This window comes from Schistocerca nitens, chromosome 11, assembly GCF_023898315.1.
Source record: "Schistocerca nitens isolate TAMUIC-IGC-003100 chromosome 11, iqSchNite1.1, whole genome shotgun sequence".
Classification (NCBI taxonomy): domain Eukaryota; kingdom Metazoa; phylum Arthropoda; class Insecta; order Orthoptera; family Acrididae; genus Schistocerca; species Schistocerca nitens.
The window spans coordinates 128,203,595-128,227,986 of NC_064624.1; the positions used below are offsets into that span (position 1 = coordinate 128,203,595).

At 41.8% G+C, this 24,392-nt stretch overlaps 1 protein-coding gene across 1 annotated transcript in view; it reads left to right on the plus strand.

The window, feature by feature from the left end:
* The window catches only part of LOC126212705 (zinc finger protein 239-like), a 125,946-nt gene that overhangs the window by 40,365 nt on the left and 61,189 nt on the right, over positions 1-24,392 (plus strand). The window contains exon 4 of the mRNA XM_049940119.1: positions 9,853-9,933. Coding sequence (XP_049796076.1) covers positions 9,853-9,933 — 81 coding nt within the window. The remainder of the gene's footprint in view (positions 1-9,852; positions 9,934-24,392) is intronic.

The window sequence follows — 24,392 nt, forward strand, 5'->3', positions numbered from 1 at the left end:
GCTTTACAACACTAGAGGTAGAACTGACGAGGCACTTAGCACAGAAGTAGAACCGAAAGTACCGCAACTGTATTCGAATTTTAGGAGAAGAACTTAAAGGCACAGTGAAAAAAATGCGACAGATTTTGTTTTCCAATCACTACAGTGCAGAGTGCAGACGGTGTATAGAGGAAAGAAGCATTGTGGGGAAACAGGCCCTGTTTCTCTCGGGTAGGTCAGCCGGCTACACCTGTGTTCTGCAAGAGCAGAAAGCAGTACTGACACCTTGTCACTGGGATCACTAATCTCTTCTGGTGTTGTAAGGGCCATAATCAAAATCCATGATGGGCCAGATTTAATCACATCACTCATTTCAGAATAAGAAAAAGAAAACAAAAAAAAGCATTTGCGAACCGTCACCACATAACTGCTTCTTGAGGTTGGCAGGGTATTGTTAATGAGGTAGTTCAGGCCCAACCGCTATTCGATGCAATCACCGTTAAAATCATCTGCCATCTAATTTGCCACATTAAGTGTGTGTATTGTACCAACTTTTGAACTTTAGCTAATAAGACTAGACCAGATGTGGCTTAAATTCAAAGAAATAGTATCAGCAGCAATTGAGAGGTTTATACCAAATAAACTAACAAATGCCGGGGCTGATCCTCCTCGGTACACAAAACGGGTTAGAACACTGTTGCAGAAACAACGAAACAAATATGCCAAATTTAAACAGACATAAAATCCCCAAGATTGGCGAACTTTTACAGAAGCTCGAAATTTAGTGCGGACTTCAATGTTAGATGCTTATAACACTCTCCACAACAAAACTTTGTCTCGAAACCTGGGAGAAAATCCAAAGAGATTCTAGTCGTATGTGAAGTTGTTAGCGGCAAGAAACAATCAATGCCTTCTCTGCGCAATAGAAATGGAGATGCTATCGGAGACAATGCTGCCAAAGCAGCGTTACTAAATACAGCCTTCCGAAATGCCTTCACAAAAGAAGACGAAGTAAATATTCCAGAATTCAAATTGAGAACAGCTGCTGACATGAGTAACATACAAGTAAATGTCCTCGGAGTAGTGAAGCAACTTAAATCACTTAATAAAAGCAAGTCTTCTGGTCCAGACTGTATACCAATTAGGTTCCTTTCGGAGTATGCTGATGCATTAGCCCCATACTTAACAATCATATACAACCATTCGCTCGGCGAAAGATCTGTACCCAAAGACGGGAAAGTTGCGCAGATCACACCAGTATTCAAGAAAGGTAGTACAAGTAATCCACTAAATTATAGGCTCATATCGTTAACGTCGATAATGCAGCAGGATTTTGGAACATATATTGTGTTCGAACATTATGAATTACCTCGAAGGAAATGGTCTATTGACACACAGTCAACAAGGGTTTTGAAAACATCGTTCCTGTAAAACACAACTAGCTCTTTATTCACATGAAGTGTTGAATGCTTTTGACAAGGGATTTCAGATCGATTCCGTACTTTATTGATTTCCGGAAGGCTTTTGGCACTGTACCACACAAGCGACTTGTAGCGAAATTGCATGCTTATGGCATATCGTCTCAGTTATGTGACTGGATTTGTGATTTCCTGTCAGAGAGGTCACAGTTCGTAGTAACTGACAGAAAGTCATCATGCAAAACAGAAGTGATTTCTGGTGTTCCCCAAGGTAGTGTTATAGGCCCTTTGTTGTTCCTTACCTATATAAACGATTTGGTAGACAATCTGAGCAGCTGTCTTTGGTTGTTAGCATATAATGCTGTCGTTTATCCACTAATAAAGTCATCAGAAGATCAAAACAAACTGCGAAACGATTTAGGAAAGATATCTGAATGGTGCGAAAAGTGGCAGTTGACTCTAAATAAAGAAAAGTATGACATCATCCACGTGAATGGTAAAAGGAACGCGTTAAACTTCGGTTACACGATAAATCAGTCTAATCTAAAAGCTGGAAATTCACCTGAATACCTAGGTATTACAATTACGAACAACTTAAATTGGAAGGAACACAGAAAATGTTGTGGGGAAGGCTAATCACAGACTGCGTTTTATTGGCAGGACTCTTAGAAAATGTAACAGACCTACTAAGGAGACTGCCTACACTATGCTTGACCATCCTCTTTTAGAATACTGCTGCACAGTGTGGGACCCTTATGAGATAGGACTGATGGAGTACATTGAAAAAGTTTAAAGAAGGCAGCACGTTTCGTATTATTGTGAAATATGGGAGAGAGTGTCACAGAAATGATACAGGATTTGAGCTGGACATCATTAAAAGAAAGGCGTTTTCTGTTGTGACGAAATCTTCTCATGAAATTCCAATCACCTCCGAATGCGAAAATATTTACTGACACCGACCTACATAGGGAGGAACGATCAGCACAATAAAATAAGGGAAATCAGAGCTCGTACGGAAAGATATAGGTGATCATTCGTTCTGCGTGCTATACAAGATTGGAATAATAGAGAAGTGTGAAGGGTGGTTCGATGAACCCTCTGCCAGGCACTTAAATGTGATTTGCAGAGTATCCATTTGGATGTAGATGTAGGTATGCAGTTGTTATAAAATTCTAGATCCCACGGCTGAATACTATGTTGCATTATGTGGTGTGTATCTCAGATAACCTACTTAACTGCCCACATTGGCACAACACCGAAACATCAAGTGCGTTTATAGGTCATTCCATTTGTGCACTTTTTATTTTGCAAGCAGGTTCTGACACACATTATCTGTCCAAATTGGGCTTCACCAGATGCTGTACAATACCAAGTACTGAAAACTGGTTACATTTTAGATATCAATATGCTGAAAATAAAGCTCTTTCAAACTATTTCTGATAGAATAGTGCCTCTGGATACAATTCGCTGGGAAATATATTTAGGTAATTTCGCGTTTTCACATTTTGAGGCAGAATTCGCATCTATTTCACATTTATCACAAAATTCGAATTTTACTGGTCCGTAGTAACTGGAGCTTAAGGCTCCACACTGTGAGGCAGTGGCAGTAGCTTGCATTCAAGGATTATTGGAGTGTCATTTGTCATTGGCTGAGTCAGAGTGTTTGCTTCTTGTTTTGAGATATGTAGAATATGTTTTATGGTCAAGATTATATGCCACCAGTGTCTCAGAGTTCATTTAGCTTTATCCAGAGTGCACGTGTAGCTTTCTGCTACGGTCGTGAAATGCGGAGCATCGACACCCACCCAGCGTTCATCTGCCTCTAGTCTCGTCTTCTCAATTGCCAAATATTCTTCCCCAGTTTGGCTAACAAGGGGAGGCCGCCAATTGTGAAATTCAGATTCGATTCATACTGCACATAATAAAATCTCATGGCCAGAGGTGTAATGTGGCAAAGCACCAAGATGCACTTCTCAGCTGTTGTCGAGAAAATCGACAGTTAAAAGAAACCGTTGCGGTGAAATACTCTCTACGATATATTACTTCCTACAGCGTCGTGGCGCAGCGGTAAGCGCTCGGGATCGTAATCAGAATGTCGCCGGATCGAATCTCGCGCCATTTAACTTTTTTTTTTTAGTATTTGTTTTTTGTAATTCACACACACACACACACACACACATATATATATATATATATATATATATATATATATATATATATATATATATATATATATATATATTGCAACAATTATGCATATAATAAGTTGTTGAAAGTCGTTTGTCGTGGAAAAACTGGCGACTTCGAACATGATTATGTTTTCTGCAAACAAAGTTGTATTTCACAAATGTTATTAATTGTCTTCATAACGTTTACACGTGTAGTTAATGGAAGACGTAGAAACAATATTCTGAAATGAATACGTATAGTGTAAGTCAAACGTTCGAATTAGAGTAGAGACCCCACGATATATATATATATATATGAATTACAAAAATCAAATATTAAAAAAAAAAAGGTAGCATGGCTCGAAATTCGATCCAGCGACCTTCGGATTACGAACCCATGCGCTTACCGCTGTGCTACGACGCTGTAGGAAGTTATAAATCGTAGAGAGTATTTCACCGCAACGGTGTCTTTTAACTGTCGATTTTCTCGACAACGGCTGAGCAGTGCATCTTGGTGCTTTGCCACATGACACCTCTGGTCATGAGCTTTTGTTATGCGCAGTATGAATCAAATCCGAATTTCACAATTGGCGGCCTCCCCTTGTAAGTGGCCCACTCGGCAAAAAAATGGACATCCAGCTAAGTAATGCCATGAGGATGATTTTTAGTGTTATCAAATCAATTCGTACACAATGACTACCAGTACAAAGCCACATTCTGCCCTCTCAGCTGCAACACATAATGCTGTCACGAATGAGCAGGGCAGAAAGATCATTGATAGTAGAAATCTTCCAGACCGTTGAGATATTGATGGTGCATACTACACTCCTGACAACAGAAGTGGAGCACGCAGAAGAGATGGTCAGATGTTAGCAGTTCTCTGGGGCCCCAGAGAACATTGGCATTGTTTGTGTTTAGTGTTAATAGCAGGTCTGTTAGTGTATGTAAGGAGCGTGAACAGCTACAACTGTTGAGTGGTCACTGTGAAGGGTATGAAGATGCTACATATGAGATGTGTTCCAGAAGTTATTTTTCAATGTAATCAACCTTCATTTCAGTACACTTCTCACAGCTCTGAATTAACAGCTCTACGCCTTTCAAAAATAACCTGATTCTTTATCATCAAATCCCGAAGATTGGCTAAAATTTACAGATGCGTGAAATTTGGCACAGACTTCAATGCGAGATGCCTTTAATAGGTTCCACAACGAAACATTGTCTCGAAATGTGGTACAAAATCCGAAGAAATTCTGGTCGTGTGCAAAGTACACAAGCCGCAAGACGCAGTCAATACCTTCGCTGTACTGTTACCGACGACTGTGCTGCTAAAGCGGAATTATTGAACGCAGTTTTCCGAAATTCCTTCACCAGGGAAGACGAATGGAATATACCAGAATTTGAAACACGAACAGCTGCTAGCATGAGTTTCTTAGAAGTAGATACCTTAGGGGTTGCGAAGCAACTCAAATCGCTTGATACGGGCAAGTCTTCAGGTCCAGATTGTATACCGATTAGGTTCCTTTCAGATTACGCTGATACAATAGCTCCCTACTTAGCAATCATATACAACCGCTCGCTCACCGATAGATCTGTACCTACAGATTGGAAAATTGCGTAGTTCGCACCAGTGTTTAAGAAGGGTAGTAGGAGTAATCCATCGAACTACAGACCTATATCATTGACGTCGGTTTGCAGTAGGGTTTTGGAGCATATACTGTATTCAAACATTATGAATCACCTCGAAGGGAACGATCTATTGATACGTAATCAGCACGGTTTCAGAAAACGTTCTCGTGCAATGCAGCTAGCTCTTTATTCACACGAAGTAATGGCCGCTATCGACAGGGGATCTCAAGTTGATTCCGTATTTCTAGATTTCCGGAAATCTTTTGACACCGTTCCTCACAAGCGACTTCTAATCAAGCTGCAGGACTATGGGGTATCGTCTCAGTTGTGTGACTGGATTCGTGATTTCCCGTCAGGAAGGTCACAGTTCGTAGTAATAGACGGCAAATCGTCGAGTAAAACTGAAGTGATATCAGGTGTTCCCCAGGGAAGCCTCCTGAGACCTCTGCTGTTCCTGATCTATATAAATGACCTGGGTGACAATCTGAGCAGTTCTCTTAGGTTGTTCGCAGATGATGCTGTAATTTACCGTATAGTAAGGTCATCCGAAGACCAGTATCAGTTGCAAAGCGATTTAGAAAAGATTGCTGTGTGGTGTGGCAGGTGGCAGTTGACGCTAAATAACGAAAAGTATGAGGTGATCCACATGAGTTCCAAAAGAAATCCATTGGAATTCGATTACTCGATAAATAGTACAATTCTCAAGGCTGTCAATTGAACTAAGTACCTGGATGTTAAAATTACGAACAACTTCAGTTGGAAAGACCACATAGATAATATTGTGGGGAAGGCGAGCCAAAGGTTGCGTTTCATTGGCAGGACACTTAGAAGATGCAACAAGTCCACTAAAGAGGCAGCTTACAGTACACTCGTTCGTCCTCTGTTAGAATATTGCTGCGCGGTGTGGGGTCCTTACCAGGTGGGATTGACGGAGGACATCAAAAGGGAGCAAAAAAGGGCAGCTCGTTTTGTATTATCACGTAATAGGGGAGAGAGTGTGGCAGATATGATACGCGAGTTGGGATGGAAGTCATTAAAGCAAAGACTTTTTCGTCGCGGCGAGATCTATTTACGAAATTTCAGTCATGAACTTTCTCTTCCGATTGCGAAAATATTTTGTTGAGCCCAACCTACATAGGTAGGAATGATCATCAAAATAAAATAAGAGAAATCAGAGCTCGAACAGAAAGGTTTAGGTGTTCGTTTTTGCCGTGTGCTGTTCGGGAGTTGAATGGTAGGGAGATAGTATGATTGTGGTTCGATGAACCCTCTGCCAAGCACTTAAATGTCAATTGCAGAGTAATCATGTCGATGTAGATGTAGAAAATGTCCCATTACATCAGTTTCACTTCATCATCAAATTTCCTTTCTCCATGATCTTTCTTCAATTTGGATAAGAGATGGTAGTTACTTGGGGCAAGATCTGGACTGTAGGGTGGGTAGTCAGTCTCCTGGAAGCAACATTCCTTTACTGCAGCCTTCACAATTACCGCTATGTGCACTGGCACATTGTCACGGAGAAGACGAACACATTGTGACAACCTTCCTCGCGTCTGTAGTTTGATGGAGTCGCGTAATTTGTGCAGGTAGTTTTATGCGTTCACAGTGGAATTCCTTTCTTTAAAATCAACTAAGAGAATTCCTCTGAAATTCCAGAACCAGAAGATGGTTGCCATGGCCTTCTTTGTAAGCAGAGTGACCTTTGCCTTTCTCAGTGGAGCTTCACCTAGTATATACCATTAGAGAGATTCTCTTTTGAACAGAGGATCATAATAAAGAATCGTAGTTTCATCCCATGTGACAATGGATTCTAGTACTTCTTTCTGGTTGCCACAGCACAGCTCCAAAAACTTGGTGCAAATAGTCACGCACTGCAGAGAGAAGTTTGAGCACCCGTCTTGCTCCGACCTTTTTTGTGTGCAAATGATCGTGCATTATCTGGAAAATGGTTGTTTTAGACAACCATATCCCTGCTGCAGTTTTCTCGGATTCCAACCGCATCTCACTCAGAACTTCATTTTCAACAATAGCAATGGTTTCCTCAGTCCCGATTTGACAGTTTGACTGACACGTGGATCGCCAGTAATGCTCTGTTTCCCCAGATGAAACTGTTTAGACTATTCCTTCACTGTGGAGTACGAGGGGAAGCATCACCATAAACACCGTCCAAGTGGACTTTGAAAATGAACAAAACTAGGTGTGCCACTATTCAAACAAGGCGTCCATATTATATACCAAGCCCTTCTTTTGTCAGGAACTTAATCACTTCACGATATTCGATTTTACCCATTGCAGCACGAGTGCAACTCGTGTGCACATCTACTGACAGATGTCGCTAGCTCCCCTCCGTGGCATTTTAACCTTCACGCTTGTATTTGAGGTCAGGCCTTCTGGAACCTATCCCGTGCTTGTGCAAGACAAAGTTATCAGTGTCTGAAAGAGTGTAAAAGGGCCATCACTGTTGGACCCCATTTGGCCAGCTGGCTGAACATGTAGAATCTAGATTTGTGGGGTTTGTGACAATGTACACTACTGGCCATTAAAATTGCTACACCAAGAAGAAATGCAGATGATAAGTGGATATTCATTGGACAAATATATTATACTAGAACTGACATGTAATTACATTTTCACGCAATTTGGGTGCATAGATCCTGCAAAATCAGTACGCAGAACAATCACCTCTGGCCTTAATAACAGCCTTGATACGCCTGGGCATTGAGTCAAACAGAGCTTGGATGGCGTGTACAGGTACAGCTGCTCATGCAGCTTCAACATGATACCACAGTTCATCAAGAGTAGTGACTGGCGTATTGTGACAAACCACTTGCTTGGCCACCATTGACCAGACGTTTTCAGTTGGTGAGGGATCTGGAGAATGTGCTGGCCAGGGTAGCAATCGAACGTTTTCTGTATCCAGAAATGCCCGTACAGGACCTGCAACATGCGGTCGTGCATTATCCTGCTGAAATGTAGGGTTTCACAGGGATCGAATGAAGGGTAGAGCCACATGTCGTAACACATCTGAAATGTAACGTCCACTGTTCAAAGTGCCGTCAATGCGAACAATAGGTGACCGAGACGTGAAACCAATGGCACCCCATACCATCACGCCGGGTGATACGCCACTATGGCAATGACGAATAAACGCTTCCAATGTGCATTCACCGCAGTATCGCCAAACACGGATGCAACCATCATGATGCTGTAAACAGAACCTGGATTCATCCGAAAAAATGACGTTTTGCCATTTGTGCACCCAGGTTCGTCGTTGAGTACACCATCGCATGCGCTCCTGTCTGTGTTGCAGCGTCAAGGATAACCACAGCCAGGGTCTCCGAGCTGATAGTTCATGCTGCTGCAAACGTCATCGAACTGTTCGTGCACATGGTTGTTGTCTTGCAAATGTCCCCATCTGTTGACTCAGGGATCGAGACGTGGCTGCACGATCCGTTACAGCCATGAGTATAAGATGCCTGTCATCTCGACTCCTTGTGATACGAGGCCATTGGGATCCAGCACGGCGTTCCGTATTACCTTCCTGAACCCACCGATTCCATATTCTGCTAACCGTCATTGGATCTTGACCAACGCGAGCAGCAATGTCGCGATACGATAAACCGCAATCGCGATAGGCTACAATCCGACCTTTACCAAAGTCGGAAACGTGATGGTACGCATTTCTCCTCCTTACACGACGTATCACAACAACATTTCACGAGGCAACGCCCGTCAACTGCTGTTTGTGTATGAGAAATCGGTTGGAAAGTTTCCTCATGTCAGCACGTTGTAGGTGTCGTCACTGGCGCCAACCTTGTGTGAATGCTCTGAAAAGTTAACCATTTGCATATCACAGCATCTTCTTCCTGTCGGTTAAATTTCGCGTCTGCAGCATGTCATCTTCGTGGCGTAGCAATTTTAATGGCCAGTAGTGTACAATGGTTGATCAGAAGAAGTCTTGCTGGTGACATCGAAGTCAATAGAATACATGCATACCATAAATGTTCTTGTGCAACATTTTATGTGATATATATGAAGGCTTTATTTCAATAGTGGTACAACTCCAATTATTTCATTTCAGGATACTGAGGCTTAGACATAACTGAGTGATGACAATAGAAAGAATTGGTAATCCCTTGCAACAAGTGGTGGACTGCAATATTTAAGGTACATCATTCACAGAACTGTCATCACTATGAACAAAACTGGGTGTACCACTATTCAAATAAGGCCTCCATATTATATACCAAATTCTTTCATTATGTATGTGGATAGATAAAAAAGTCTATTCACCAAGGGGCACCAGGAGAACACACACACAAAAAGGTTTAACTTTGACAAAATGTTGGAGCCAGTGGCTTCTTCTTCTGGCAGAAAAGTTGAAGGGGAAGGAAGAGGGGTGAAGAAAAAGGACTAGTGAGGTATAGAGAAAGGGGTACAGTTCAGAAAAGTTACACAGAATGCCAAGTCAGGGGAGAGTTAACGGGTGGGACGAGAAGGACACCTTTCCTTGGTGAGTAGGCTCTTTATCTATCCATTTACATTGTATTGTCAGTAATTGCTTATTTTCATTGTTACATTCTTTTATTACTTCAATATATGCATTTTTTTTAATGTTTCTAAAAGCCGTACAATATACAAGTAAATACTTCTTATTGCAGATGTCTGTAGAGTGTGGAGTGCCAAACGACACGAAGCCGGAGACTGCAGCATTGGTTCCACTTATACCAAAGGAAGAACCAGTAAGTACCACCATTTGTGAAAAATCTGAGTTGCACTGTGCTTCATATTTTATGTGTATATTATATAACACCGAGTCAGGTGTATCTCATAAGATTCATTTGGTGCATCTACTCTCATGTCAGGCTAGATACGAGGATCATTCAATAACAAAACATACAATTCTGACAGTAAAAACGTTTTATTACATCGGTACAATTTTATGTCTACTTTTCCACATAATCCCCACCAACTTTACAGACTTATACCATCCTCTATGTAAAAGTCTTCTTATCGCTTCAGTGAATAATTCTTTACTTTGCTCTCAGAGCCAATTTTGTACTTTTTCTTTACCTCTCCCTAGCTGTTGAACCCATTGTCACACAAAGGTTCTTTCATTGAACCAAATGGGTAAAAATCCGAGGCAGAAAGACAGGGCTGTAAGCAGGATTGTGTAGGAGCTCCCAACCCACTCAGCCAATAGCTTCTAGTCTCAGTTGCGTCTTATGAAGGCAGGCAAGTGTTGTCTTGAAGGAAAAAAACGAACAAGTGTGAATAGGACTCACACTCTGAGGCTTTTACACTAACTTAATTATGCATATAGATTATGATAATAATAATAATAATAATAATAATAATTTTATGTGGCTCAGTGGTCTAGTGCAAGTCTTTTATTGACTGCCACTTCAGTGATTACTGAGTGATTGACATACCCCATTTATCCATCCAGGGAGACATAACTTACAGTTTAACACTGAATCAGAACCACATGTTGTTTCTGGTGACTTCTCACATATTGGAGTGGTGAAGGTGACTTTAAAATGAAGATTGAAACGTATGTGGGTGACCAAGATTTGATCCTGCAACCTCTCAGTTACCAGGCACCCAATTTACCACTAACCATCTGGGCCCAACAGGTTTATAAATAGGTCATTTATATGTTTTCTGCATCTACATCTATACTCCGCGAGCCACTGGCAAATAGAACAAGGCAAAAACGACTGTCTATATGCATCTGTATGAGCCATGCTTTCTCACGTCATATCATTGTGATCCGTACGCAAAATGTATGTTGGTGGCAGTAGAATCAGTTTCAAATGTCAGCTCTATAAATTTTCCCAATAGTGTTCCTCTCAAAAGAATATCATCTTCCCCCCCACGGTTTGCCTTTTGAAGTTTCTGAAGCATCTCCATAATACTTGCATATAGTTTGAAACTGTTAGTAACAAATCCAGAACCCCCTTCTCAATTGCTTTGATGTCTTTCTTTATTCAGACCCAGTGTAGATCCCAAATACTAGAGCAGTACTTGAGAGTAGGTCACATTAGTATCCTATATGCTATCTCCATTACAGGTGAACCACACTTTCCCAAAAATTTTCCCAATAAATGGAAATCGAACATTTGCCTTCCCTACCATAATCCTCTCATGTTCGTTCCATTACGCCCAGATATTTAAACAAGATGACTGTATCAAACGGCACACTCCTAATACTGTAATCGAACATTAAAGGTTTTATTTTTTGTCTCATCTGCATTAATTTACCTTTTTTCACATTTAGAGCTAACTGCCATTCATCAAAACAAATAGAAATTGTGTCTAGGTCATCTTATATCTTCCTACATTCATCCAACTGCAACACCTTTCTGTACACCTCAGCATCGTCAGCCAAATAGCCACAAGCTGCCCATTATGTCCACCAGGAAATTTATGCATATGGAGAACAACATTGGTCCTATCATACTTCCCAGTGGCACTCCTGACGATACCCTTTTACCTGGTGAACACTCGCCCTGGAGGACAATATACTGGGTTCTGTAACTTGAGAAGTCTTCAAGCCAATCCCATATCTGGGAACCTGTTTCATATGTGCGTACCTTTATTAACAGTCTGCTGTGGGGCACCTTGTCGAATGCTTTCCGGAAATCTTAAAATATGGTATCTGCCTGTTGCGCTTCATGCAGAGTTCACAGTATATCATGTGAGAAAACGACAAGCCGAGTTTCGGACACATGCTGCTTTCTAGAATCGTGTTCATTTGTGGATATAAGCTTTGAGGACTCAAGAAAATTTATTATATTCGAACTTGGAATGTGTTCGAGAATCTACAGCAAACTGGTTTTAAGGATATTGGTCAATAATTTTATGGGTGTAGTCTTTTACATTTTTATATATATGAGTTTGTGCTCTTTTTCCAGTCATTTGTGACTATGTGGTGCGTGAGAGAGATGTGATAAACGCCTGCTAAGTAAGGGGCCAATGGTGAAAAATCGAATTGGTTTTCCATCCAGACCTGGTGACTTATTTGTTTTCGACTGTTTCAGTTGTTTCTCTACCCCAGTGATGCTTATTACTGTGTTGTCCATTCGGGACTCTCTGCAATGGTATGTTCGTACGATTCTCCTGCATGCACGATCGCTTGAACGTGACATTTAAAACTTAAGCTTTCGTTTTCCTATCTTACACGACTCAGCAGACAGAATAATGAGTGACTGGATAGAAGCCGTAGACCCACTTACCAATTTTACATAAGACAGAATATTCTGGGTTTCTCAGCAAGATATTATACTAACATACAACAGTGGTAATTGTTGTATGCTTCACTTATAGATTTTTTTCACATATGCCTGAATCTGTACTAACATTTGCTTTTGTCATTTGCACTATGCCTTTTGAACCAAGAGTGCAAAAGCATTTGCTTCTTTAGCATTTTCCGAATTTTTTTCGTAAACCACAGTGGGTCTTTTCTGCCCTTAACCCACTTACTAGGGTCTTAATCTCTAGACTACAATTCACAATCTGCTGAAACTTTGCCCATAATTCCCCAACTCCATCATACTGTATGTTCATTGTCTAACTGAGATGGCAACAACTGCTAATCTGCTCTTTCTAGCAGAAACATTCTCCTAGCCCTCTTGACTGATTTATTAACTTTCGTATCCATAATTGCTACAATGATTTCGTGATGACTATTCCCTGTCTCTATACTGACATGATCGATAAGGTCCAGCCTGTTTGAAGTCACGCGGTCTAAGGTATCTCCAGTGTGAGTGGGCTGTCGAGCTAACTGCGCAAGACAGTTTTCAGAAAACATGTTCAAAAGTACTTTGCAACACTGCCTGTCTGTACCTCCTGCAATGAGTCAATAGACGTCTCAGTCTACACTCAGTAGGGTAAAGTCCCCTCCAACTAATACTACATGATCTGGGTATTTATGCGCTACTGACGCTAGACTTTTTTTGAATAATTCTAGAACTGTCACTGTGAAATCGGGTGGCCGGAAAAAACATCCAACAATTAACTTGGTTTCACTTCGGCCAGATAACTTTACTGTCACACTCAATTTCGACCTCAGTGGAGACATTGTTTCCCCCAAGAAGCCCTCAGCCTAAAATGACAGAAAAAACAGCTTTACAGACAAATCAGACACAACAACAACACAGACCTGAAAAGGCAATGGAACAGACATAATGCGAGAACCAAGAGAATCATGTCTGAATACCGACAAAGACAGTGGGAGACACATGCAGCCAATGGAACTACAGGCAAGGAGGCGAGCTCTGGCAGTGCTTTAAAGCACTAACAGGACAATGGCAGTCAACCAACACCACATTAATAGTGGATAATGAGCCAACAACCGACAAAGCATAACAGTCCGAGGCATTCAGGCAAGTCCTACAGCAGTCATACTCCTTCAGAATGAATTTTCACTCTGCAGCGGAGTGTGCGCTGATGTGAAACTTCCTGGCAGATTAAAACTGTGTGCAGACCGAGACTCAAACTCGGGACCTTTGCCTTTCTTGAACAAGTGCTCTACCAACTGAGCTACCAAAACACGACTCATGACTCATCCTCACAGCTTTGCTTCAGGCAGTACCTATTCTCCTACCTTCCATACTTCACAGAAGCTCTCCTGCAAACCTTGCAAGACTAGCGCTTTTGGAAGAAAGCATATTACGGACATATGGCTCAGGCATATCGCGAGGGAATGTGTCCAGAATGAATTTTCATTCTGCAGCGGAGTGTGCACTGATATGAAACTTCCTGGCAGATTAAAACTGTGTGCCGGACCGAGACTCGAACTCGGGACCTTTGCCTTTCACAGGCAAGTGCTCTACCAACTGAGCTACCCAAGCACGACTCGCACCTCGTCCTCACAGCCGGTATTCCCGAGTTCGAGTCTCGGTCTGGCACACAGTTTTAATCTGCCAGGAAGTTTCGAGCATAAAGTTGTCAATTGTCAGTTGCACTATAAACTCAGTGGTGTATTGTACTAAAATTAACCTCACCTCCCACCAATAAAGTGGCCTAATATTGTTAAGAAATAGTCTTAAGTAATAGCCTAAGAGAACACCACCAACACAGACTCTCTAAACAAAGCGACACCACAGGTTTACTCCAAAACACATACATAAATCACCTCAAAACAAAAGCCTGTAACCTTAACCTTATAAATTGTTAATTCATGTCATTAAATTATTTGTAACAGTCAAATATATTTTGTTGTTGTTGTTGTTGTTGTGGTCTTCAGTCCTGAGACTGGTTTGATGCAGCTCTCCATGCTACTCTATCCTGCGCAAGCTTCTTCATCTCCCAGTACCTACTGCAACCTACATCCTTCTGAATCTGCTTAGTGTATTCATCTCTTGGTCTCCCTCTATGATTTTTACCCTCCACACTGCCCTCCAATGTTAAATTTGTGATCCCTTGATGCCTCCGAACATGTCCTACCAACCGATCCCTTCTTCTCGTCAAGTTGTGCCACAAACTCCTCTTCTCCCCAATTCTATTCAATACCTCCTCATTAGTTATGTGATCTACCCATCTAATCTTCAGCATTCTTCTGTAGCACCACATTTCGAAAGCTTCTATTCTCTTCTTGTCCAACTATTTATCGTCCATGTTTCACTTCCATACAAATGCACTCCATACAAATACTTTCAGAAACTACTTCCTGACACTTAAATCTGTACTCGATGCTAACAAACTTCTTTTCTTCAGAAATAACTTCCCTTGCCATTGCCAGTCCTCTCTACTTCGACCATCATCAGTTATTTTGCTCCCCAAATAGCAAAACTCCTTTACTACTTTAAGTGTCTCATTTCCTAATCTAATTCCCTCTGCATCACCCGACTTAATTCGACTACATTCCATTATCCTCGTTTTGCTTTTGTTGATGTTCATCTTATATCCTCCTTTCAAGACACTATTCATTCCGTTCAACTGCTCTTCCAAGTCCTTTGCTGTATCTGACAGAATTACAATGTCATCGGCGAACCGCAAAGTTTTTATTTCTTCTCCATGGATTTTAATACCTACTCGGAATTTTTCTTTTGTTTCCTTTACTGCTTGCTCAATATACAGATTGAATAACATCGGGGAGAGGCTACAACCCTGTCTCACTCCCTTCCCAACCACTGCTTCCCTTTCATGTCCCTCGACTCTTATAACTGCCATCTGGTTTCTGTACAAATTGTAAATAGCCTTTCGCTCCATTTTACCCCTGCCAGCTTTAGAATTTGGAAGAGAGTATTCCAGTCAACATTGTCAAAAGCTTTCTCTAAGTCTACAAATGCTAGAAACGTAGGTTTGCCTTTCCTTAATCTTTCTTCTAAGATAAGTCTTAAGGTCAGTATTGCCTCACGTGTTCCAATATTTCTACGGAATCCAAACTGATCTTCCCCAAGGTCCGCTTCTACAAGTTTTTCCATTCGTCTCTAAAGAATTCGTGTTAGTATTTTCCAGCTGTGACTTATTAAACTGATAGTTCGGTAATTTTCACATCTGTCAACACCTGCTTTCTTTGGGATTGGAATTATTATATTCTTCTTGAAGTCTGAGGGTATTTCACCTGTCTCATACGTCTTGCTCACCAGATGGTAGAGTTTTGTCAGGACTGGCTCTCCCAAGGCAGTCAGTAGTTCTAGTGGAATGTTGTCTACTCCCGGGACCTTGTTTCGGCTCAGGTCTTTCAATGCTCTGTCAAACTCTTCACGCAGTATCGCATCTCCCATTTCATCTTCATTTACATGCTCTTCCATTTCTATAATATTGTCCTCAAGTACATCGCCCTTGTATAGACCCTCTATATACTCCTTCCATCTTTCTGCTTTCCCTTCTTTGGTTAGAACTGGGTTTCCATCTGAGCTCTTGATATTCATACAAGTGGTTCTCTTTTCTCCAAACGTCTCTTTAATTTTCCTGTAGGCAGTATCTATCTTACCCCTAGTGAGACAAGCCTCTACATCCCTACATTTGTCCTCTAGCCATCCCTGCTTAGCCATTTTGCACTTCCTGTCGATCTCATTTTTGAGACGGTTTGTATTCCTTTTTGCCTGCTTCATTTACTGCATTTTTATATTTTCTCCTTTCATCAATTAAATTCAATATCTCTCCTGTTACCCAAGGATTTCTACTAGCCCTCGTCTTTTTACCTACATGATCCTCTGCTGCCTTCACTACTTCATCCCTCAGAGCTACCCATTATTCTTTTACTGTACTTCTTTCCCCCACTACTGTCAATTGTTTCCTTATGCTTTCCCTGAAACTCTGTACAACCTCTGGTTTAGTCAGCTTATCCAGGTCCCATCTCCTTAAATTCCCACCTTTTTGCAGTTTCTTCAATTTTAATCTGCAGTTCATAACCAATATTTTGTATAACAATTAAATACTCTTTTAAGTCATAAGTCGGTGATGACTGAAACACGGAGACTGCCTGTTTTAAACAGTGGAAAGTCCAGGTAGTAATATCAACAATGTACTTACCATAAAGAAGACACATTAAGTTGCAGACAGGCACAATTAAAAGACAATTACATAAAGCTTCTGGCTTCTGGCCTTCATCAGCAGAAGAGAAACACACACCATTCATTCACAAAAGCAAGCACACCTCCTGTACATGTGCTGCCAAAACTCTGGCAGCTTGGGCTGGAGTGCAACTATCATGTGGGATACAAGCCATAATCTGGAGGAAGGGGCAGGAAAGTTGGGAGGGATAGTAGTGTACAGATTGGGAGGGCGGGGGGGGGGGGGGGGGGGGGGAGATGACGCTGTCTGACAGAGTGTGTTGGGACTAGAATGTCAACAGGTGTAGCATCAGGAGGTTTTGGGGCAGGGAGGTGGGGAAAAAAGGAGAGGGGCGGGGAAAGATGGGCGGATACGTCAGCAGAGGGCGGCAGGCAAAGCGGAGGATAGGGCGCGAGAATAGGCAGGAGAAGATAGGACAGAGGGGGTGGAAACTGTTGAGTGAGGTGTGGGTACAGTATATTACTGTAGGTTGAGTCAGGGTAATTAAGGGAGAGGAGAATGTGTTGTGAGGATAACTCCCATCTGCGCAGTTCAGAAAAGCTGGTGGTGGAGCGAAGGATCCAGATGGCTCAGGTAGTGAAGCAGCCATTGAAATCAAGCATCAACAGATCAAAACGAAAATTTTTGTTCCGACACTGACAATGTTGAGTGTTTATGGAAAAAGTTCAAGGCAATCGTAAAATGCGTTTTAGACAGGTACATGCCAAGTAAAACTGTGAGGGGCAGGAAAAACCCATCATGGTTCAACAACAAAGCTAGGAAACTACTGTGAAAGCAAAGAGAGCTTCACTGCAAGTTTAAACGCAGCCAAAACCTCTCAGACAAACATAAGCCAAATGATGTCAAAGTTAGTGTAAGGAGGGCTATGCGTCAAGCGTTCAGTGAATTTGAAGGTAAAATTCTATGTACCGACTTCACAGAAAATCCTAGGAAGGTCTGGTCTTACGTTAAATCAGTAAGTGGCTCGAAACAGCATATCCAGACACTCCGGGATGATGATGGCATTGAAACAGAGGATGACACGCGTAAAGCTGAAATACTAAACACCTTTTTCCAAAGCTGTTTCACAGAGGAAGACCGCACTGCAGTTCCTTCTCTAAATCCTCGCACGAACGAAAAAATGGCTGACATCGAAATAAGTGTCCAAGGAATAGAAAAGCAGCTGGAATCACTCAACAGAGGAAAGTCCACTGGACCTGACGGGATACCAATTCGGTTCTACACAGAGTACGCGAAAGAACTTGCCCCCCTTCTAACAGCCGTGTACCGCACATCTCTAGAGGAACGGAAGGTTCCAAATGATTGGAAAAGAGCACAGGTAGTCCCAGTCTTCAAGAATGGTCGTCGATCAGAGGTGCAAAACTATAGACCTATATCTCTGACGTCGATCTGTTGTAGAATTTTAGAACATGTTTTTTGGTCACGTATCATGTCGTTTCTGGAAACCCAGAATCTACTCTGTAGGAATCAACATGGATTCTGGAAACAGCATTGTGTGAGACCCAACTCGCTTTATTTGTTCATGAGACCCAGAAAATATTAGATACAGGCTCCCAGGTAGATGCTATTTTCCTTGACTTCCGGAAGGCGTTCGATACAGTTCTGCACTGTCGCCTGATAAACAAAGTAAGAGCCTACGGAATATCAGACCAGCTGTGTGGCTGGATTGAAGAGTTTTTAGCAAACAGAACACAGTGTGTTGTTCTCAATAGAGAGACGTCTACAGACGTTAAAGTAACCTCTGGCGTGCCGCAGGGGAGTGTTATGGGATCATTGCTTTTCACAATATATATAAATGACCTAGTAGATAGTGTCAGAAGTTCCATGCAGCTTTTCCCGGATGATGCTGTAGTATACAGAGAAGTTGCAGCATTAGAAAATTGTAGCGAAATGCAGGAAGATCTGCTCGGATAGGCACTTGTTGCAGGGACTGGCAACTGACCCTTACCATAGATAAATGTAACTTATTGCGAATACATAGAAAGAAGGATCCTTTATTGTATGATTATATGATAGCAGAACAAACACTGGTAGCAGTTACTTCTGTAAAATATCCGGGAGTATGCGTGCAGAATGATTTGAAGTGGAGTAATCATATAAAATTAATTGTTGGTAAGGTGGGTACCAGGTTGAGATTCATTGGGAAAGTCCTTAGAAAATGTAGTCCATCCACAAAGGAGGTGGCTTACAAAACACTCATTCGACCTATACTTGAGTATTGCTCATCAGTGTGGGATCCGCACCAGGTCGGGTTGACGGAGGAGATAGAGAAGATCCAAAGAAGAGCGGCGCGTTTCGTCACAGGGTTATTTGGTAAGCGTGATAGCATTACGGAGATGTTTAGCAAACTCGAGAGGCAGACTGCAAGAGAGGCGCTCTGCATTGTGGTGTAGCTCGCTGTCCAGATTTCGAGAGGGTGCCTTTCTGGATGAGGTATCGAATATATTGCTTCCCCCTACTTATACCTCCCGAGGAGATCACGAATGTAAAATTAGAGAGATTCGAGCGCGCACGGAGGCTTTCTGGCAGTCGTTCTTCCCGCGAACCATACGCGACTAGAGCCGGAAAAGGAGGTAATGACTGTGGCACATAAAGTGCCTTCCGCCACACACTGTTGGGTGGCTTGCGGAGTATAAGTGTAGATGTAAATGTAGATGGTATGTTCGGCTGCATGTCGTGCCATGGAACGGTCCACTTTGCTCTCGGCCACAGTTTGGCAGTGGCCATTCCTCCTGCTGGACAGAATGTTGGTGCTCATACCAATATAAAGCTGCACATGGATTGCAGAAGAGCTGGTAAATGACATAGCTGCTTTTGCAGGTGGCCCGGCCTCTGATAGCCTGTGGCAGGACTGGAATAGGAAGTGCTGGGTGGTGGATTGGGCAGGTCTTGCACCTGGGTCTTTCAGAGGGATATGATCCTTGCAGCAAGGGGTTTGGATTGGTAGTCAGTGATGGTAATCATAGAGGAACTGAAAGACAGCATCAGCTGTGTAGTTGCCACCATCAATATCTGGACTTTATGCTCGGTGTTTCTGAATATGCTTAGAGGTATACAACTGTGTATTGATGTTGAAGGGGGTCACTTTCAGCATCTTCTATAAATATATTTTTCACTATATTTTTCATTGTAAATATATTCTAAGTCCACTTCAGCTCTTTGCTTGTATAATTCATTGTATTTCCTTTATACTTACACGAGATACTTTTGTCTGCAACTCCCTGCATAATTTCAATAATTGTTATGTTTCAGCCGTGTCCGTTCAGAATTTTGTCTGGATTTTTGCGTGTGTGTACGTAGATTCAGATAAAATTCTTAATGAACAAACTGACTTAAAACATTAAAATTACCGTGACAACTTTACTGAAATTACAGAACACAATAACAGATGAAACAAATTTACAGGCAAAGACAACACCAGTGAGCATTAGCAAAGAATTTACTACTACCACACACAGCTCCGTATGAATAAACAAACTGAAACTTGCACCAAACGACATCTTGGTCAGCTTTGATGTTGTTTCGTTATTTACGAAAGTGCCACTCAGTGACGCTCTGGTGCACATCGGTTCCATTTTCCCGCAGGACATCAGAAAGCTCTTCCATGCATGTCTCACCACGAGCTATTTCACGTGGAATGGTGATTTCTACGAACAGCTGGAAGGCGTCGCCATGGGTAGTCCTCTCAGTCCAGTGGTGGCCAACTTCTTCATGGAACAATTCGAAGCACACGCACTGGACTCGGCGACTTGCAAACCTAAGGTGTGGTAGAGGTACGTCGATGATACTTTCGTGGTGTGTAGCCATGGTGAAGAACAGCTCGGTGACTTCCTAAGACACTTGAACAGCCTCCATGCCAACATAACATTTACCATGGAAGTAGAAAAGGACAAGAAACTGCCATTTCTAGATGTGCTGGTCACAAGGTACGGCGAAAACCTGGGACACAGCGTGTATCGAAAACCGACTCACACGGACCGATACCTGCATAAACTGTCAAACCACCACCCGAGCCAGAAAAGAGGCATGATTAGTACGCTCGTAACGAGAGCAGGACGAATATGTGAGCCGCAACACCTCAAACGAGAAATGCAACACCTGAAAACTGTCCTGAGGAGCAATGGGTACTCCACAAATTATATTAGAAGTGTAACAGAGCCAAACACTCGGCGAAGTAAGGAACCAGAAAAAGAAATGTCAGGTACCGCCTTTCTGCCATACATTCCCAGAGTGATGGACAGAATCGGCCGTATATTGCGCAAACATGGCATAAAGACGATTTTCAAACCGACAAGGAAGATCAAAGAGTGTCTTAGATCGGCGAAGGAGAAAAGAGACCCACTTGCAATGTCGGGAGTATACCGCATACCGTGCACATGCGGAAAAGTTTATGTCGGAATGACTGGACGATCCATCAACACCAGGGTCAAAGAGCATAAGCGACATTGCAGGTTGGGGCAGGTGGAGAAATCGGCCGTGGCAGAGCACGCACTGAATGAGACCGACCACGTAATAAAATTCGCCGACACGGAAGTTCTGGCTGTAGAGAAGCACTATCACACGCGCTTGTTCAGAGAAGCTGTAGAAATACAAAAACACACGAACAGTTTGAACAAGAAAGAGGAAAGCCTTAAGGTCAACGGATCCTGGCTTCCCGTACTGCAGCGAACGACCGTCGCAGGAAGCAAGAGGAGAACCGCACCGGAAATGACCGCGGAGAAGCCCTCGGACGTTGGCGCGCCAGGTATATATAGTCTGCGCCCACGAGCTCGGCTTCAGTTCACCACCGGCAATGGAGGGTGAAGCTTTGACAATGCCAGCCACTCGTGCTGGCGAAACGTCAGAAAAATCATTAGATGAACGTCGGCCGAAGAACCCGAGACAGAAGCCAATAGGCAGTTTGTCAACAAGTGGCCACGAAAGCCTTAACAATTTTGTAAACTATGTAACTGTATAACATAGCTGACTTAGTTGTCAACTGAAGCTATCAAACTTACAAAAATATTAAATAGGTTTTAGCGAAGTGATTTACGTCAATTCTGTTCGCGGGATCGTAATTACTGGCATCAGTCGTGTACTTACTGATATACTTACATACCCTGAGGTGATGGGGGGGGGGGGGGGGGCAACACTGTCTGTAATCCAATCAATCATTCATCTCTGGGCTTTACTTTTTCTGTGTGGTCTTCCCATTTAAACCGTCCTCAGCAGTGGGATTGACTTTTTGAAACATCCTGTACGGTGATGTCAGTTAAGGTCCAAGGTGTGACACCCTGCAGTCATTCACTCTGGTGGGCCCTTGTTTGTGAATAATCTACAAAAAAAAAAATTCAGAATTTTGCATTGTGCTATACAACTTCAAAAACAGAATTGTTAAACAAAATGGTTGCATAGTGTAATGTGCAATAAAGTTTCTGAGTGTACTGAGCCACAGTTGTAAGTATTTTTTGAAAGAATACACCACCATTTGACTGTATATTACTGTATTTTTCTCTTCTGTACAATTTAGATTTTGGCTTTTAAGCAATTATCGAGTATAATGTTCTTAGACTATTAACATCATTTTGCTGTGTGCTGTACAGGATGACAAATACACAGTTTAACAAATTTGGTTCACATTGATATAAACGGTATAGAATTAATATCTTGTAGGAATGCAGCACATTGTTCTACAAGCACATCATATCCAATAAAGTCAGCCCAAATATGCATTTCAGATGTAACTCTTGAAGTGATGTCAAATTCCTGCACAGTATTCAGCGAAATGATGTTAATGATCTAAGAACATTGTACATGATAATGGTGTGAAATCTGAAACCTAGATTGTACAGAAGAAGAAATACTGTAATATACAGTCAAATGGCGGAGTGTTCTTTCAAAAAAATAATGTGCAAAAGTTTGTGGATTCGAATCTCGTGAGGAACTTTGAAATTTTTTATTTTTAAATCTTCATCGAAATGACTGTGATCATTATTTTTATCCAAGTAATTTGTTTAAGTATAATTTTTCTCGTTTCTTTTCCTTCGTCATGTCATATTAATCATCGTATCACCTTTGTTGTTTGCTCTGTTTTCTGTTCTCCTTTTTCCACTTGCAATCTTTGCTCATGTGATTTTAATTATTGTTATATATTAACTTCGATTTATGAGGATGGTTTGAAAAGTTCTCGAAACAGAATAGAAAAAAAGTACTTACATCACTGAAACTTTTTTTCATTTTTCAGTGTAGTCTCCTTATAGATTAATGCACTTGGTCCAACAATGTTCAGTGCCTTGATCCCATCTCAAAAATGAGTTCTTCCAGAGTTTCCTCCAGGCCTGCAGAATAGTTGTCAACTCTGGCTATCAGTTCTTTGAAGTGAATCTTCATCCACCAAGAAAAATGTTCAGTTTTGGGAAGAGATGGAAGTCTGACAGAGCCATATCAGGTGAATAGGGCGAGTGTGGCAACAATTCATACCTTATTTCATGCAATTTTGCCATGGCGACAGAACATGTGTGCGGGCATGCATTGTCTTAATAGAAGATGACTTTTTCCCTTGCTAAACCTGCCCTTTTTTTGCGTATCTTTTGTTGCAATTTTTCCAGGAGGTTAGCATAGTATTCTCGAGTAATTGTTTGCCCAGTGGGGATATAATTTACAAACAGAATCTCATTCGCATCACAGAACACTGATGCCATGACCTTTCCCGCTGAAGGAATTGTCTTTGCTTTCTTTGGTGGCGGAGAATCAGCATGTTTCCACTGCTTTGACTGTTGCTTTGTCTCTGGGATATAATAGTGCACCCAAGTTTCATCTGTGGTCACAAACTGATGCAAAAAACCTTGTTTGTTTCTACTAAAACATGCCAAACATTGTTCCGGTATGTCCATTCTCAAGCGTTTTTTATCCTGTGTGGATCACCATCTAAGCTCTCCCAACCAAATTTAAATTCATTTGTCCACTTGGCAACAGTTGAATATGAAGGAGCAGAGTCTCCCATTGTATTCTGGAAATCGGCATGAATGTCCTCTGCTTTCATACCTTTCTTTACGAAGTGCTTAATCACTGCTCGAATCTCAATGTTTTTTCCATCTTTGCAAATCACTACACAGTAACAACAACAGAGCCACGTCACCGCTACAGGTCTCTTCCAAGAACACTGACGTGGCACATGTTTACAGGCAACAGTCCAATGAATATCACATGAAGAACTCATTGTGCAAGTGCTGACCTCTTGTGGCGATTCCGAGAACTTTTCAAACCACCCATGAAATTTCTTCTGTTTTACATTTCTTATACAGAGTGTTCGGAAATTCCCATTTCAAACTTTAGTGCTTGTAGAGGGGAGTGAGTACTTAATATTTTGAATAGGAACCCATATCCAGAAATGTACATTTCAATTCAGATGGTTAACTCATCCGCTTTTGAGTGAGGAACTGAATTAGGCATGACACATTACAGTTATTAGGTAACAGTTCAAAAGGAAACATAATGAAACATCCATTTATCATCCAAGCTCATTGGTTGGTATTAACATTGAAACATTACAGGCTTAAATCATTCCACAACAAAAAAGAACACAGCATACGTACAGAACAGTACCAGTGGCTCAATGTGGTGACCACAGATGTGTGTGACAGATGTTCTACCTACAAAGCGTGTTCTGGTACACACTCTCCATCCCACTTGGTCT